The 18,032-nt window shown below is 41.5% G+C and overlaps 1 protein-coding gene across 3 annotated transcripts in view; it reads right to left on the reverse strand.

Moving 5' to 3' along the window:
* Window positions 1-17,270, reverse strand: part of commd5 (COMM domain containing 5) — a 38,959-nt gene extending 21,689 nt beyond the window's left edge. The window contains exons 1-4 of one of the 3 annotated variants that reach the window (XM_060832022.1): window positions 16,679-17,270; window positions 14,480-14,589; window positions 11,408-11,568; window positions 10,903-10,931 (exon numbers count right to left, since the gene is read on the reverse strand). In XM_060832022.1, coding sequence (XP_060688005.1) covers window positions 10,903-10,931; window positions 11,408-11,568; window positions 14,480-14,589; window positions 16,679-17,034 — 656 coding nt within the window. In that variant the 5' untranslated portion in view covers window positions 17,035-17,270. Of the gene's footprint in view, window positions 1-10,902; window positions 10,932-11,407; window positions 11,569-14,479; window positions 14,590-16,650 lie in introns of all 3 variants that reach the window. The other 2 variants (XM_060832023.1, XM_060832024.1) reach the window with 2 other exon arrangements.
* Between the last annotated feature and the right edge of the window lie 762 nt (window positions 17,271-18,032).

An 18,032-nucleotide genomic window follows, 5' to 3' on the forward strand; every position in this document is an offset into this window, starting at 1 on the left:
TTAGTATTATAAGTTGGGGATATGTTCTATTTTATCTTCACTTCTTCCAGTTAATAAGCCTCTGTTTTATTGTTAAAACAAAATCCGCAGCATTGTGGATTTGCATCTCAGGTAGAGAATGTCTCATCAAAACCAAAACAAACAAAATTTGATCTATTAGGCCACATTTCAACCTGGGATCTGACTCTTTCAGTAACATCAGTTGGGATTACAATACAATACAAAACGTAACATTCCAGCTAGAAATCAGGAAATGGAAGGAAAGGAGGAACTCTGGAAAATGACAATGACCAGAGTAAATTGTTGCAGTTGTGGGCTGATAAGTGTCTAGTGCCCTGACAGACTTCATCCTAACGTCTTAAAAGAAGTGGCTTCTGGGATAGCAGAATAGTTGATGCATTTGTTTTAATTTTGCAATATTTTCAAAATTTGGGGAAGATCCCATTGGATTGGAAGACAGCAAATGTAATTACTTATTCAAAAAGGGAGGGAGACAAAGCAGAAATCTGTAAACCAGCTAGTTTAACATTTGACATAGGGAAAATGAAGTTGTTACATTGAGAAGGTCAATAAAGAAGTTGCAGCAGGAATCTTGTATGAATTCATGGTAATCTGGCACAGGCAAAATTGTTTTGTGGAAGGAAAGTAATATTTAATCAACCTATTAGACTTCTTGGAGGAAGTAACACATGCTGACTGTAGGATTTCCAGACAGCATTTTATCAAAGATTGTTGCAGAAGATAAAAGCTTGAGGCGTGGAGGCTAGTACATGGGCATGGACAGAGGTTGGCTGGCTAACAGAAAATAAGCAGAAATGGGCCTTTGTCAACATTACAAGATGTACCAAGTGTTGTGCCTCTGTTGGGGCCTGAAATGTTCACAAATAATGTGACGAAGATAAGGAAGGTATGGTCACTGAGGACACAAAAATAAATGGAAACCTAAGTCGTGAAGAGGACATAATGAGGCTACAAAGGGCTATAGACAGGTTAAGTGAGAAGGAAATTATCTGGCAAATGGAGTATCATGTAGAAAATGTCAAATTGCCCATTTTGGCAAGAAGAATCAAAAAGCACATGAACAAATTAGTAAAATGTTGAAGAGTTCAGAGATGCAGTGAGATCTAGGTGAATCACAAAAGATCGATACGCAGAGATATCAAGTAATTAAGAAAGCTAATAGATCATCATTCTTTCTAAAGTAGAGAAGTTATGCTTCAAATATAAGGTGAGACCACATCTCAATTCCTGTGTCCAATAGATGTTACCTTTTATAGGGAAAGATGCGAATGCTTTGGAAGAGCTTAAATGTTTACTAGACAAATACAGGGAACAATTGGTTACCTTCTCAGGAAAACTTGCATGGGTTAGACTTGTATCTGCTGGAGTTTGGAAGACTTAGAAGGGCCTTGAAAGGGGAGATGTGGGGAGGCTGTTTCCTCTCATTGGAGAGTGAAGAACTTGGGGGTAACTGCTTTCCATCAGGATCAACCATTTAAAAACAGAAGTGAGGCAATTTTATTTCTGTCAGAAAGTTGAGTGTCTTTGGAACTCTTTTCCTGAAAATGCAGTAGAAGCATAGTTTTTGAATATTTTTAAAAGGCAGGGGTGGACAGATTCCTGTTAAGCAATGAGGTGAAAGGTTATTAAAGGTAGGCGGAAACGCGGATTTGGGGTTACAATCTGATCAGCCATGACCTTACTGAACAGTGGGGTAGGCTCAAGGGGCGGAACAGCCTATTCCTGCTCTTAACTGTAAGCTGATTCTTAAATGCCCTCTGAAGTGGTGTAGATAGCGATCTGGCTGTTTCAAATAATGACAAATAAAAATTGGCTCAAGGAAGGGATGTTCTTAGCATTAGAAATGGCCGATAAATCTCAGCTGTGCCACCAATTGTTTTATCATGAGAATGATCGTCTGAACAGGACATCCTCAACGCATTTGAGGAAAATTAGTTACGTTTACTTAATTCAAATCCACGCTTTAAAAAAAATTCAATTGCGTTTATCTAATGTCTTTCATTTCCTGAACAAAATTTTTCTCTCGATCAGAATCAGAAGGGAGATTTAATCTACATATTACTCATTAGTGGAAGCTTCCTTTCTGTAAATTTGTTGTACAGAATACAGAAGGGCCTGGATAGACTGGATGTGGAGAAGATGTTTCGACGAGTAGGAAGGGCTAGGAACGAAGGGCACAGCCTCAGGAGAACCCTTTACAAATGAAAGGAGGAGGAATTTCTTCAGCCAGAGGATGGCTAACGTGAGTAACTTACAGCTGTGGAAGCCGACTCATTGAGTGTAATTAAGACAGAGATAGATCGGATCTTGATTGGTAAGGGGATCAAGTGTTACAGGGAGAAGACAGGAGAATGAGGTTGGGAAACATAACAACCATAATCAAATGGTGGAGCAGACTCGACAGGCCTAATTACGCTCCTACATCTTATGGTCTTTCAGTTAATCCGTTAATACCATTATGGAAAGCTCAAGCAAATTCTCAAAAGGAAGTAAGTGATCTCATTGCAAGTAACATGGAACTGAAAGGACTGCTTAATCTGGAACTGCTTACTAAATGAGGAATAATCTTCTCCAAGAGAAGATCTGAGAAATTTAGCATTCATTAAATTAGACACGCAGTAGTAGAATGGTCTTAGTACTGGTGTACCGTGAGACACTTGACAGATTAATGCAAGTAAACAGCTGCAACTAGGAAAACAGATCAGCGACTGATGTTAAAAATTTACATAAACTCCCATTTTGAAACAGAAATGATTCTAAGTAGCATAGCACTTAAAAATGTGAACACAAATTGCACCAAAAAAAAACACAAAAGAGACAGGGACAGCAAAGATACCACATGAACAGGGTCTAATTACAGCTTTTATAATTAATGTGCCTTTGCTTGTTGGGTACAAATATGAAGAGGTTGGAGGCCAAAACACTTACTTCATAAAATTATGATTTATACATAATTTATTACAAACTCTCTGTAATTAAGGGAATTCTGCTAACAGACAGCTTAAGCTTTGACTATGATGCATCAACGTTAGTTTTCCAATTCTTAAAAATGCATATTATTTCACTTAACAATGACTTAATGTTTATTTTAATAATGCTCAAGCATTCTAAAATGCTTTATAATTAAGTACCCTTAAAGTCTGGTCAATGTTGTTATTAGATTAGCTGGAATTATAGAATATAGAAAAGCACAGCACAGAACAGGCCCTTCAGCTCATGATGTTGTGCGTGGATTATTCCTAACCTACACACCCTTCAATTCACTGCTGTCCATGTGCATGTCCATCTTAAACGTCCCTAATGACTCTGCTTCCACCACTACCACTGGCAACGCATTCCATGCATTCACAACTCTCTTATGGGATCAAATTTCCTTTGGGAAAGGTCCCTGAAAAAGACATTACAGGATTGTTCCATGATGTTGGTTAAAAGATAATGGCCAAGTGAAAGTTTTTTAATTTTTCTTTTTCGAATTTAATACTGGCTTTTTTGTATCATTTTAATTTTTAAAAAATGTTGCTAGAGTTTTCTAATTTTGCACTTATTATTCCAAGATTTCACACCCCATCTCATATTAAAGCTTTGAAAATCAGTCTCTCATGTAGGGAAACTCAGCTTCCTCAAAACGACAGAGGGAGGTGAAGCAAGCCACATGGGGTGCCTAGCACTAGCTTTCACAACATCAATATTTTTCACTGTAAATATGATCAAAACCAAAAAAAAAACTCAAATTCACAAATTACTGTTGGGTTTCAAATTAAATTTAGAAGTCACACGACACCAGGTTTAGTCCAACACGTTTATTTGAAATCACAAGCTTTCAAAGCACTGCCCCTTCAGCAGGTGAAGTGCAGAGAGGCACATAGGCACAGAATTTATCGGAAAGAGATCAAAAGATCATACAACTGGTGATGGTGTCGATACAAGGAGTCATCATCATACAGAACATAGAACATTACAGGCCATTCGGCCCTCGATGTTGCGCCGACCTGCGGAACCAATCTGAAGCCCATCTATCTACATTATTCCATTTTCATATGTTTATCCAATGACCATTTAAATGCCCTTAAAGTTGGTGTGTCTCCTCCTGTTGCAGGCAGTGCATTCCATGCCCCAACTACTCCGAGTAAAGAAACTACTTCTGACATCTGTTCGAGAACAGAATAGACTACTGCAAGGAAACATACTCACAACTGAACAACCAGAAACGCTATAGGAATCTACCTGCCAATCCAAGCAAAGAACACATCCATCAACTCAACAGGCTGATCAAGACTTTTGATCCAGACCTTCAAGGTATCCTACACACCCTCATCCTGCAAACTTGTCTCATAAGAGACTTTTACTGCCTTCCGTAGATACACAAAATCAACAGATCTGGATATCCCATTGTATCAGGCAACAGTACCCTGGGAGAGAACCTCTCTGGCTATGTCAAGGGCATCTTGAAACCTATTGTACAAGGAAACCCCAGCTTCTGTCATGTCACTACAGATTTCTTACAGAAACTCAATACCCACGGACCAATTGAACTAGGAACAATCCTCTTCACAATGGATATTTCAGCACTCTACACCAGCACCCCCAACAACAACAATATTCAATAACAACTGCCATCTCCAGACACCATCCTACGATTCATCTGCTTCATCCTCAATCATAACATCTTCACCTTCAACAACCGGTTCTTCATCCAGACACAGAACAGCCATGGGGACCAAATTTGCACCCCAATATGCCAACATTTTCATGCACAAGTTCAAACAAGACTTCCTTGCTGCACAGGACCTCCAACCAACACTATACTTTAGATACTTTGACAACATTTTCATCCTTTGGACTCACGGCGACGATTCAGTGAAACGACTACACAACAATATCAACAAGTTTCATCCCACCTTCAGACTTACCATGGACTACTCTTCAGAATCAGTCCCATTCTTGGACCCACGCATCTCCATCAATGATGGACACCTCAGTACCTCACTAACACAAGCTCAGGACGCTGCACTTCTCTAGCTTCCACGCGAAACATATTAAAGAAGCCAATCCCTACGGACAAACCTTATGTATACACAAGATCTGCTCAGGGAAGGAAGAATGCAACAGACACCTAAAGGTGCTGAAAGAAACCCTCATAAGAACAGGATATGATGCTCAACTTATCAATCGCCAGTTCTGATGTCCCACAGCCAAACAAAGTGACGACCTCCTCAGAAGATAGACACAGGACATGACCAATAGAGTACCCGTCATTGTTCAGTATTCCTCCGGAGTTGAGAAACTAAGCCATGTTCTCTGCAGCCTTCAACATGTCATCGATGATGATGAACATTTCGCCAAGATCATCCCTATGCCTCCACTTCTCACCTTCAATCAACTACCAAACCTTAAACAGACCAACGTTCACAACAAACTATCCAGCCTTCAGGATAACATTGACCACAACACCAGACAACCGTGCCATAGCAATGTCTGCAAGAAGTTCAAATCATCAACATGGATACTACCATCATACTCAGGAACACCACCCACCACATACATGGCAGATACTCATGTGACTCTGCCTATGTCATCCACCTGATATGCTGCAGACAAGGATGCCCCAAGGTGCAGATGCTATGACAGTGGACGAACGGACACTATGCATTCTGTGATCAAGGACATTCAGCCTCTGATCTTCAGGTAAGAACCTCCAAGGTGGCCTTTGAGATACAAAACAATGCAGAATCTGATAGCCAAGTTCCGTATTCACAAAGACTGCCTCAACCGTGATCTTGGGTCCATGTTGCGCTACATGTACCCCACCATACTGTTCTGTACCTGTAAAATCTTCCTTACTGTCCTGTTTTGACACCATTACCTTGATAACTTGCTATGATCGCTCTACTTTAATTAGCTTGTACAGGTCTGGATTATTTGTTACTTTGGTTAGACCCTAAGCACGCGACCCTATACCTTTCACATTATTCCAGCCATTTAGTTTGTCTCCTTCCTTCTAATTTTTTTTGCAATTATCACTGCTTCAATTAATTGGATTAAAGCTGATCCCTTTGCTTGCTATCCAGCTGTTGACACTTTACTCACACTGGCTGACACTTCAATCACCTGCAGAGACTATTCAACTGGTTGACACTCCTGTCACACCACTCGTATGATCTTTTGGTCTCTCTGCTACAAATTCTGTGTCTACATGCCTCTCTACACTTCACCTGACAAGCGCTCAGAAAGCTCGTGATTCCAACTCAACCTGTTAGACTATACTCTAGCGTTATGTGACTTCTGACCTTGTCCACTCTAGTCCAACACCAGCACCTCCGGATCAAATTAAATTCAGAAACAGAAAACTTACCCTAAGAAGTGGGTAAATATTTGACATGTGTGCATTCAATTTACAACCATGCCTCTGGCTGCTTAAGGTCTGGAATTTGCATCCTAAATCTCCCCGCACCCCTTTACGATGCTCAATAAAATGCGTTGCTTTGACCAAATGTTTGGCCTAAGTGGCTCAGTGCCAAATTTTGTTGTACAACATTCCTGTGAAGTGCCCTGGGATAGTATAGTACATTCAAAGTGCTAATTAATTATCAGTTGATGCTGTTCAGGGGGAGAAAAGTGCAAGGTGATGGTGAGCAAATAGGACTCATAAGATAGATCCTTCAAGAAGCAAGCAACAGAAATATGGAACAAATGGCCTTCAGTGCTGTTCTATTCTATGACTAGCAACTGCAACGTTTTGAAGTCCTTGGAAAATAATTTTCCTTCACATTTTGGAAATGAAGGTAAGTTTAATCACACATTCATCTTACATACCTCTTGCAACACAGCACATATATTCACAAACCATCATCATCATCATCATCCGGTTTATTTTAAATTAAACAATCTTCTTGATTAACCTCAGTGGTAGAATACAGATATAATTCCAGTTCCTCTGCCATCTGCTGTCATTCTTGGGTAGTACAAATAAGGAAGCTAAAAATCACACAATACCAGGTTATAGTCCAACAGGTTTAATTTAGAAGCACTAGCTTCAGCCGTTTGATCTGTATAAGATCATAGGACAGAATTTACAGCACTAGTTTACAGAGCGATGTACCTGAAATTATGTATTGAAAAAGACCTGGATTGTTTATTAAGTCTCTTTTCTTTTAGAATGGGCATGTTGGTTTCAGTTCTTTCATTTGTAAATTCCATACCTTCTTGAAGTTACAATTTCAAGTGAACTTTAGCAATAGGTGTCATGTTGGTCCAGATAATGCACTGAAGATATGAGGTGCTCTGTGTGAGGCTGTCTGTGCCCCAATGTTCAGTCTGATTCTAATCTAAAAATAGAGATTTCCAGAATCTTACATGGATGAATGCAGTTTTTGAGCAAAATAAAATGTAATCCTGCAAGTACAAATTCATCCCACAAAATTGTGTGTGTGCGAGTGCGTGTGCGCGGGGGGGGGTTGGAGTACCTGTGAGAGAGTGCGTGTATGTGAGTGTGAGTGTAAAGGGGTATATGTCTATGTGTGGGTGTGTGGTGCAGTGGAGTCACCTGTAGTTTAACATGAACCCAAGGTCCTGGTTGAGGCCATCCCCAGGGTACCGAACACTGTTATCAGCCTCTGCTTGGCCACTTTTCATTGTTACTTGTCCCGGAGTTCATCTTGGAAGACAGTCACCCGAAGGTCCAAGGTCAAATGTTTCAGACCGCTGAAGTGTTCTCCGACTGAGAGGGAACACTCCTGTCTGTTGATTGTTGTGCGGTGTCCATTCATCCGTTACCATAGCCTCTGCTCAGTCTCATCAATGTACCATGCTTCAGGCCATTCTTGCCTGCGGCGTATGAGATAGACAATGTCGGCCGAGTCACAGGAGTACCTGCCACATACATAGTGGGAGGTGTCCCCACATGCAATGGTGGTATCTGTGTCAACACTCTGACATGTCTTGCACACACACAGACACAGACACCAATTCCTACAGACCCATACACTCACGCAGATCCTCTCTCATATGCTCATGCACCCTCTCCCAGACTTATATCCCTTTACACACAAACACACACACCTACACACACACCCACACACACACCCACACACACACCCACACACACACACGCGCGCGCATGCTAATATACACATATAAGTTTGTGGGGTGAATTTGTATTTGCAGAATTATATTTTATTTTGCTCAAAAACTGCATGACTCCATGTAAGATTTGGTAAATCCCTTTTTTAGATTAGAATCAGTCTGAACATTGCCTCGCGCAGGGCACCTCACATCTTCAATGCATTATCTGGGTCAACATGGCACCTATTGTTAAAGTTCACTTGAGAATATAACTTTGAAGGAGCAGCCGCTGAAAGCTCGTGCTTCCAATTAAACCTGTTGGACTATAACAAGGTGTTGTGCCATTTTTAACTTTGTACAGCCCAACACTGGCACCTCCAAATCTTGACAAATAAGGAACTAAGAGTAGGAAACTGGCAGAAACTTCTAATGCTTTTTTCAAGTAATTGTTCCTCCAATTCCTTTACCTCTCTGATTCAACTTGAATGTTTGCTGATCATTCAATCCAAATTTCCTTTAACTTTTTTCTGTCTCTCGCTCTCTCCAGAAGCTGAAACCTATTTTTGTCAAACCACCTGGCAGTTCTGATAAACGATCTACAGTCTAAAACATGAAATCAGACTTTCCTTTTTACACAAGCCGTCAACTGTTGTCGAACAGACAATACTGGATCCCGATGAATAAAACTGAATTGTCCTTTGTCTGTGCCTGAGTAATTGATGATCTCCAGAAATAACTGGTACATGTTTTAGATGCTGACTACAGCAGCAAGAGTTCACGACTTCTTAGTGAATTCTTTACACATTTTCAATCGATAATCTTAAAAATAGGACCCAAAAGAGCCGTGAAGTGCTGTTACTTGGAAATAAAACATGTGCTGCTCGTGTAAGAAAGCATGAGGTAATGAGTTTGGCAGGAAGAATAGAGGAGTTAAATATGTTTTTAGTTGAGAAAGACTGCAGAAAGCTACAGAACACAGGAATTTTGGAGGGGCGGGGGGGGGGTCTTACCCATAAATCACAAAAAGCTGGCTTCAGAGTTCAACATGTAATCGGGTAGGCAAACAGAATATTGGCCTTTGCATTAAAAAGTACGGATTACAAAAGTGCAGAGATTTTGCTAAAACCATAAGGTTTAATCGGACCACAGAAGGGAATATTGTGAACAGTTGCGGACCCCTTATCTGTAATCATTGGAATATAATCGAAACATACAAGACTGGACAGCGTAGATGCAGAAACATTGTTCCCCCTTGTGGGAGGGTCTTCGAACAGGTAGCGTAATTTCATGGTGAGGACGAATTTCTTCTCTCAAAGTTAATGATTTTTGTTACTGCAGAGTGTTGTAGAGGCTGAGCTAGAGAGATTTCTAAGTCAAGAGGGAATCAAGAGTTATGGGAAACTGGCAAGAAAGTGAAAGTAAGGATGATAAGACCAACCATGATCTCATTGAATAGCAGAACAGACTCAATGGGCTGAATTGTGATGATACTAGAGCTTTAAGAGCTGTATTTTGTCATTTTTTTTCATGAAGAGCTTGAGGCAGAGGTGTCAAACGGTCTGCTCCAAGTCAATAGAGTAAACAGCATGAGGCCTTGCATTTTTTGTTTCAAGTTAAAACAATAAAAGCAGCCTGAATGGGTGGGGTTAAGCCCCCAACAGAACCAGGGTTTTAATTTAACTTGCAGTAGCTGTTTGGGTTGGGAAGCTGAAATGTATCTCTCCCTGCTATAGCATAATGCTAGAGTTCTCTCTCTCTCAGAGCTTTCGCTTGATGTTTTTCTTCCTGGATTGGAGTGTTACATGTCAGACAATCTATTTTACTGAATTTGCCTTTGCCACGGGTGTCTTTATGAGATGCTACTATCTTGGAACAGCAAGTTAGAGGTAGTTAACATATGTATTATCTTGTTAATTATTTCAATACAGTTACAATTAAGTTTTTTTTGTCTGTACTTTAACTGGAGCGCAATAATAAAGTGAGTTTTGCTTCAAGCCTGGTAGTTTGACCGATCAAATTGCATCTGGAATACAATGCCTTAGACTTATTTTCAAAATAAAAATATGGCATCTAGGCTACGTTTTTAAATATATTTGAGGATTGGGCGATTTGGCCTGATCCATAACAGAATGCTGTACTATGCTCCAACCTTATGGGTTAGGAGGCCAGAGTTCACTGGGTCAGAATTTGCCACAGCACACTTCAACCATCACAGTGTGATCAAACAAAGTCAGTATGGTTTTATGAAAGGGGAAGAAAGGAAATGGTGGTTGACAAATTTGGTTGGTGAGGGTCATGATCGTCTCCTGCTCCTATTTGTTTTCCTCTTGTGGGCCAGAAGTGATTTCCTTTCAGAGCAGTCACCAATTAGTACAATAAAGTGTATTTAATGTAGTAAAACATCCCAAGACAACTCATGGAAGCAGTTACCAAATAGAATTTGACACTGATTAGCACAAAGAGATATGAGGATGGGGCAAGCTATTAGAATAGAAGTTTGGTCAAAGTTGCAAAGTCTAAGGAGTGCCTTAAAAGTACAGAGGATTTTTCAAGAGAATTCCAAAAATTAGGCTTATGCTATACCTCAGGCGACTGACTTTATAGCTTCTCATGTGCTAACGTACTATAGCAAATCCAAGAACAGAACCTATCTTCAAACACTTGCTATTCAAAGCACCAAATGCACTGAAAATTTCTAACAGCCAGCAAAATCAGTAAAAATCCTTCACTTTCTTAACTTTGTACAGCAATAGGAACAAATGAATTCATTAATGTGAAAAGATTTCATTTCTTTGTTCAGCACTAGAATGTATTATTTACCTGAGGTCCCTTAGATCCCCCTTAAAAACCTGCAAACAAAATTCAAACAAAACTTTAATCAGAAAGCACGTTGTTCCATTTTCACAGACTAACAACACTTAGATACGAAGGTTGCAAGCATACACACAACTAGTTGACTCTAATGCAGGTTGAATATCAAACTCTGACATCCTTGGGTTATATTAGATTTTCCTGGAATTATGACACTTGCGGTGGGTGGGTCAGGGATCATTTGATTCAACTCAGTTACATGATTAAAACAGTGTGCCACTGTTCTATTTAACTAAATTCAGTAAACAAAAAAGTATTATCGAGTTGATTATTTTTGAAGACATCGAGCAGTCAAACATCAGGAGTCTGCATATCCAACCTGCACTGATAGTCATGAGCATTTTCAGAACTGCACAGCTTATGTCATCTGAGTTGGCTTTATGCTTGGTGCGACTAAAAGCCACGCGTAGGGCTGGATTTTTTTTCCTTTATTTTATCCACAACTTACACTCACCTCTTGCTTGAGGGATGTTTGTGGTAACCGCAGAGCTTCTCCAAGCAAAGTGTACATGCCCGCTAGGATATAACTTAGCTGCTCCTCAGACAGGCTTTCTGTCTCGACGATACTTCTCACAGATTCTCTGGAATCTTTTCCTTCGAGTGAATTGACGACAGCTATGGAAGATAATCGTGCTTTCTGTGAAATTATATTTAATATCTGGTCTGTGGTACAGAACTTAAGCATTGCTTTTAAAAAAAAAAGAGACAAAGTCAAAATTTTTCATCCATCACACATCAGGGCTGAAATTCAAATAAACCCAACATTAGAAAGGGCACAACAGTTTGTGCATTATCAATATATTGTTGTTCAAGTTCAGAAGACCACTATTTCTAGATTTTGGCTAGAATATTAGTTTAGTAAACGTTTTAAAAACAATGCACATTCTTATAAACTGCTTCCTGTTTGATACAAGTGCAATACAACCTGCATCCACAGGAAAACATTTTAATAGCTCTAATGATTTTGTTCCACAACACATATGCAACAGCAAGCTGCATTTAATTTTTTTTTATTTTTGAAGGAAGGATGAAAAGCCGAATACGATGACCCACATGTGAAACTATTTCAGCAAGAAAATACTATGACGCTAGCAGAGGGAGAAGAGTTTAAGTGCAAGGTTTTGAGACTCTGGAACAACAAGAGAAGGAAATAGTACAATTCAGGGAAGATGGTGGTAACTTCCAAAAGGAGGATCATCAGACTGCCATAATCTCATTGAATGGCAGAGCAGACTCAATGTTTTATGGTTGAAGAGGGCAAAGTTCATCGGCTTAGAATTTGCTGTGGCACATTTCAAACCTCACAATGTGATCAAAGCAAGAAAACGATGATTTTAGGAAAGGGAATGGAAAGGGAAATAGGGATTCACAAATTCGGTTGGTGGGGCACACGATCTACTGCTGCTCCTATTTGTTTTGCTCGTATGCGCCAGGAAGGACTTCCTTTCAGGACAGTAACCAACTTGCACTTGTAAAGTGCTTTCAAAGACAGTGGTGCAGTGGTAATGTCACGGATAGTAAGTCAAAAGCCAAGGTTAAGATACTGGGAATATGAGTTCAAATCCCACCATGGCAGTTGGCAGACTTTGCATTTAATTCACAAGTCTGACTTATGAAGGTTGTCTCAGACATGGTGGCCCACCTGGATCGCTGATGTCCTTCACTAAAGAAATCAGCTATACGTGTAACTCCAAATCACAGCAACGTGATTGACTCTTAACTGCTCTATGAAGGGCAATTACAGATGGACAAAAAAAATGCTGGTCTTGTCAGCAATACCCACATCCCATTAATGGCTAAACTTAACAGAGAGAACAATGGCTTCTCAATAATGAGGTACAGTAGCGAAAGACATTGACCCCTTGATATGCCATTGAAGATTCAGAAGAATAGTAATGAGATTAAGTTCAGTAAAACAGAGGCAAAAGCAGATGCAATGCAGGCAGGTTGGGAGGGTCAAAAGATTATTTGTTTGAGGACAAATATTTCTCTTATACATAAACTTCAACCTTAGGAAAAAGGAAACTGTCCATTTTTACAGAGCCTTTCCCACACTAGTGCGGTTTCAAAACACTTGATCATCAATTTACACAGCAAAGACACACACAAACATGTGACATAAATAATGTTCACATCATAAAAACATTCAAAGCATCACGCAGCATTGGAGGAGCAAGAAACAAGGTGTGTGTTTCAGGTCAATGATCTTTTACCAGAACTGGAGAATGTTAAAGATTCAAAAGCTGTCTATCTGACTATGTCCTCCACCATATTTTGTTTCTAATTTCAGAACTCCAGCATCCAGACCAACTCACTTTTGTTTATCTACTTTTAATGGTGCTGCTTGAGAGACAAACATTGCCAAGTAAACTGCTTATTTGTAGTGAAATAGTGCTTGGGGAATCTTTTATATCCAATTTAAGAAGGCAGATGAGACATCGCTTGGTTGTCGAATTCATAGGGCAGCATCTCCGCTGCAGTCAGAATTTAAAGCCTTTGTGAGGTAAAAGGGATATTTGGCACAAAAGCAAAGTTAAAATACTGTTGATTAAAATATATTCATTGTGAGATGCAAGCAATTCAGTTAAACCTGTAAACTGTACAATTCTGGGGATGTGCAGCGAGCAGGTTAGTGTCTGAAATGTTCAGAAGGCAAAACATGGCACTGAGTTCATTTGGAAAGCCCGCACAGACATGATGGGCTGAATGAGCTCCTTCTGCTCTGTAACAATGTTGTGATTTGTGACCGCCACCAGCATATATGGCAGCAAGGAAATTAATCAACATCTGGACTAAGAGCTGAGCAAGTATTTAATCTAGAGATAGAGCAGACTCCCTACTCAAATAGAGAACACTTGCTGCTACCTCATAGTGCCTAATAGAATGCACTGACCAGACCAGAATATGAAGACAGAAGTGAAGTAAACTGCAAGTTCAAAATGTCAGTGATTTTAACTTTGCAAAAGTTCCAGATTCTGCAGCTTTGTAACAGGCTGCCTCCCATGTTCGAAGTTGTAAAAGGGATCAGTCCATTGAAGGCAGCTCTTAATTCATAATTTGCAAGTGTCATGGATTCTGACTGCCTCTTTTATGTATTACCACTGAAGTTGGTTGGCACTCTATCACCATTCATAATTTTTAAGGTGGGTGGAGATAGATTTAAAAAGGACCTGTAGAGTAATTTTTTCAGACAAAGGGTGTTGCATGTATGAACAAGTTGCCAGAGGAAGTGGTGGAGGTGAGTACAATTATTACATTTAAAAGGGATCTGGATAGATATATGAATATGAAGGATTTAAATGCTGGCAAATGGGAGTAGGTCAGCTCGGGATATATGGTTGGAGTGGATGAGTTGGACTGAGGGCTCTGTTTCGGTGCTGTGAGACTCTATGATTCTATTTCATTACATTTCATTACAGACATTGTAACTACCAATTTTGAGTATTTTTAGAACCCATGAAAATTGGAATTTGATGCCTATCTTCTTAGCAAAATTATAATCCCAGTCATAACCATTAACACTCACCTTTAAGTATTTTTCTGAAGATTTCTTTGTCTAAATCCTTTAACTGCTTTACCATCAAGTCAACTTCCATTGGTGTTCTGGATCCAAGGAAACAACTTCCGTGGGACATGCTAAAGCAAATAAAGTTACGCCAAATGAGAGTACTTTCTGAGGACAACATAGCAAGAATTACAGTAGGCTATTCAGCCCATCCAGTGTGTTCCAGCATTTCATTAGATAAAATGCTTTTTGTTATCTCAACTCTACCTGCCCATCTTTTACCCCAGAGACGAATGGTGAGTTTATGGATTAGGGTTTCAAAATAGAGGCAGACAGCAGCATTGTAAGCAGCATTTACAGTAAGTGTTAGGTACCTTGCATATATAAAGTGGAAGAATCACACACAACAATCTGTAACTTCGCAGCATGATATCACCCTCACTGTACCAATTCCATCAAGCCAGGAGATCAACCCCGATTTAGTGAAGACTGCAGAAGGACATTGCAAGAGCAGAACCGGCCAAGTATACGAATTAAGTGTTAACCATCGGAAAATAAAAAGCATGACTACTTTTCTGCCAAAAGCATAAGTGACAAATGATGGACAGAGCCATGTGATTCCACAACTAATGAATCAGGTCTAAGGTCTGCGACACCCAATTATGAATGGTGATGGACAATTAAATAACTTATTGGAGGAGGTGACTGCACAAAAAAACCCCTATGCTCAATGATGGAAAAGACCAATGCATCAGTGCAAAAGACAAGGTTGAACCATTTTCAACAGTCTTCAGCCAGACGTGGTGACAGGAAGATCCAGCTCGGCCTCCTCCAAGAGGGTCCCAGCATCATGGATGCCACTCTTCAACCATATCGATTTACTCCATTTGATGTGAAGAAAGGGCTGCAAGAATCTCTGACAAGATTCCGGCAATACTACTGACAACATGTGGTCCAAGACTCACCACTCCCCAGCCAACCTGTTTCAGTACAGTTACAACACTGGCATCTACCCGACAATGTGGAAAATTGCCCAAGCATGTTCTGTATACAAATAGCAGGAAAAATCCAACCCAGTCAATTATTAGCCCATCAGTGCAAGTGGGAAGGTTCTCAGCTTGTCAGTTTTATATAAGGCAAGGTTGAATTATTATTTAAGTGATTTATATTGTAAATAAAGTATTACATTTCTATCAGTTACTGTATGTTTTTACATTATGTGGACCTTTTGATTAACCAGCACACTCCTGGTCCCACAGGTGCCCGTTAATAAAAAGTCTCAAACAATTCACATCTTACTCTTCTAAACTCCAGCTGATACTGGAGGCTAGCCCCCCCACTAGCTTTGCCTCAAAAAACAACCTGCCCATTCAAGGCATTAGTCTGAACAACATTAATATTTTTCACTCTTCATTAAATAAAGGTGCCCTGAGCCTGTGTGGAGTACTCCAGTTGCAGCGTCATCAATGTCTTGTATAATTGAAATATAATCTCCTTATTTCTGCATTAAATTGCCTGTGATAAATGACAACATTTATATTAGTTTTCCTAATTAATTGCACAGCAGGCAGGCAACATCAGAGGAGCAGGAGAGTTGACATTTCAGGTATAAGGAGAAAGTGAGGATTGCGGATGCTGGTGATCAGAGCTTTGTATTAGAGCTAAAAAATGTGTTGCTGGAAAAGCGCAGCAGGTCAGGCAGCATCCAAGGAGCAGGAGATTCGACATTTCAGGCATAAGCCCTTCTTCAGGAATTCTTGACAAAGGGCTGGTACGCAAAACATGGATTCTCCTGCTCCTCTGAGGCTGCCTGGCCTGCGGCGCTTTTCCAGCACCACACACTCTCGACTCTGATCTCCAGCATCCGCGGCCCTCACTTTCTCCTAATTAATTGCAGACTAACTCTGCAGAATTCATGGGCCAGCTCACCCAGATCCCTCTGCATCTCATGAGCTCTGCATCCCTTCGCCATTGAGAGGGTGTGGTCCCCCTGTATCAGAGGATCAGAGGACATGGTGCTACCACAGTTGTTGTTGTTGTTGTTGTTGTTGTTAAAGGGACACAGCCCCCGCCTGTCTGTATACCACATTAAAAAAAACTGGCATCAAGGCACTCAAAGGTTAAGGCTGCTCCTTGGCTGTGGACCACAGACGCCCCATACCCTCATAACCCCCAAGGTAGTCAGCTCTAACCTCCCTCACATTCAGCCTCCACACTCACTTCGGGTGTCTCTTCACAATCCGTTCCCCAGGCAATGACTTAACTTCCGCCCCGCTCGTGACCTCACATCCGTTCCGATGACACCAGACAGCCGACAGTCCTTCCGCCCCGCCCGTGACCTCACATCCGTTCCGATGCCTCCAGGCAGCCGACAGTCCTTCCGCCCCGCCTGTGACCTCACATCCGTTCCGATGCCTCCAGGCAGCCGACAGTCCTTCCGCCCCGCCCGTGACCTCACATCCGTTCCGATGCCTCCAGGCAGCCGACAGTCCTTCCGCCCCCGCCCGTGACCTCACATCCGTCCCGCTGTTTTCACAAACCGGTGGTAATCCTTCCGCCCCCGCCTGTGAGCTCATATCCGTTTCGCTAATTTTCCCCAAAACCGGTGACCGTCCGGCCGCCCCCGCTCATGACCTCACATCCGTTCCGCCTGTGCCAAACCGGAGACAGTACTTCCGCCCCGCACTTGTTCCCGTCTGCCTGGTCGGCCAAGGTGAAAAACCACACGATACCAGGTTTTATAGTCCAAAGGGTTTATTTGAAAACACAAGCTTTCGGAGGCTCGCTCCTTCATCAGGTGTTAGTGAGACTGAGTGTTGTCGGCAACGACGGAAAGCGACAGCATTTCCGCCCCGTTTTAACCTCACATCCGCCTAGCTGGGTACGTACGGGTGACGAAACATCCGCCCCGCCCATGAACTCACCGTTAATCCACGCGGCGACAACACTTCCGCCCCGCTCATGACCTCACATCCGCTGTTGTACACGGTCAATGACAGGTCTCATGGGGCAGGGTCAGACATGTCAAACAGTAACTCATTCACACATTAGTTGCAGTTTAGCCATTCGGCCCGTTGTGTCTGTGGTGGTCCACTTGCACCTTTTTAATCTTTTCAGATAATAATCCAATTACCTTTTAAAATCCTGAATGGACCTAACATCAAACACTCCCCCCACCCCCCTCACCCCCCTCATCATCCCCCTCACCCCCCTCATCATCCCCCTCACCCCCCTCACCCCCCCCTCACCCCCCTCATCCCCCTCACCCCCCCCTCATCCCCCTCATCCCCCCCTCACCCCCCTCATCCCCCTCCAAGGGAGCCTGCCCCTCATGCCAGCACTGGGTGGAACTGCTCCTCTTCCATACCACCACTGCTTCTTGGAACCATCTCCAAACTGTGCTCTCCAATCTGCTCCTTCATTCTTTCAGCAATGTCAAAAAAAAATCACACAACACCAGGTTATAGGTTTATTTAAAATCACAAACTTTTGGAGCCTCACTCCTCCTTCAGGTGCTAGACTATAACCTGGACGAAAACCTTGTGTAGTGTGATTTTTGACCTTGTCTAACCCA

The sequence above is a fragment of the Hemiscyllium ocellatum genome, chromosome 11 (assembly GCF_020745735.1).
Source record: "Hemiscyllium ocellatum isolate sHemOce1 chromosome 11, sHemOce1.pat.X.cur, whole genome shotgun sequence".
Lineage (NCBI taxonomy): Eukaryota > Metazoa > Chordata > Chondrichthyes > Orectolobiformes > Hemiscylliidae > Hemiscyllium > Hemiscyllium ocellatum.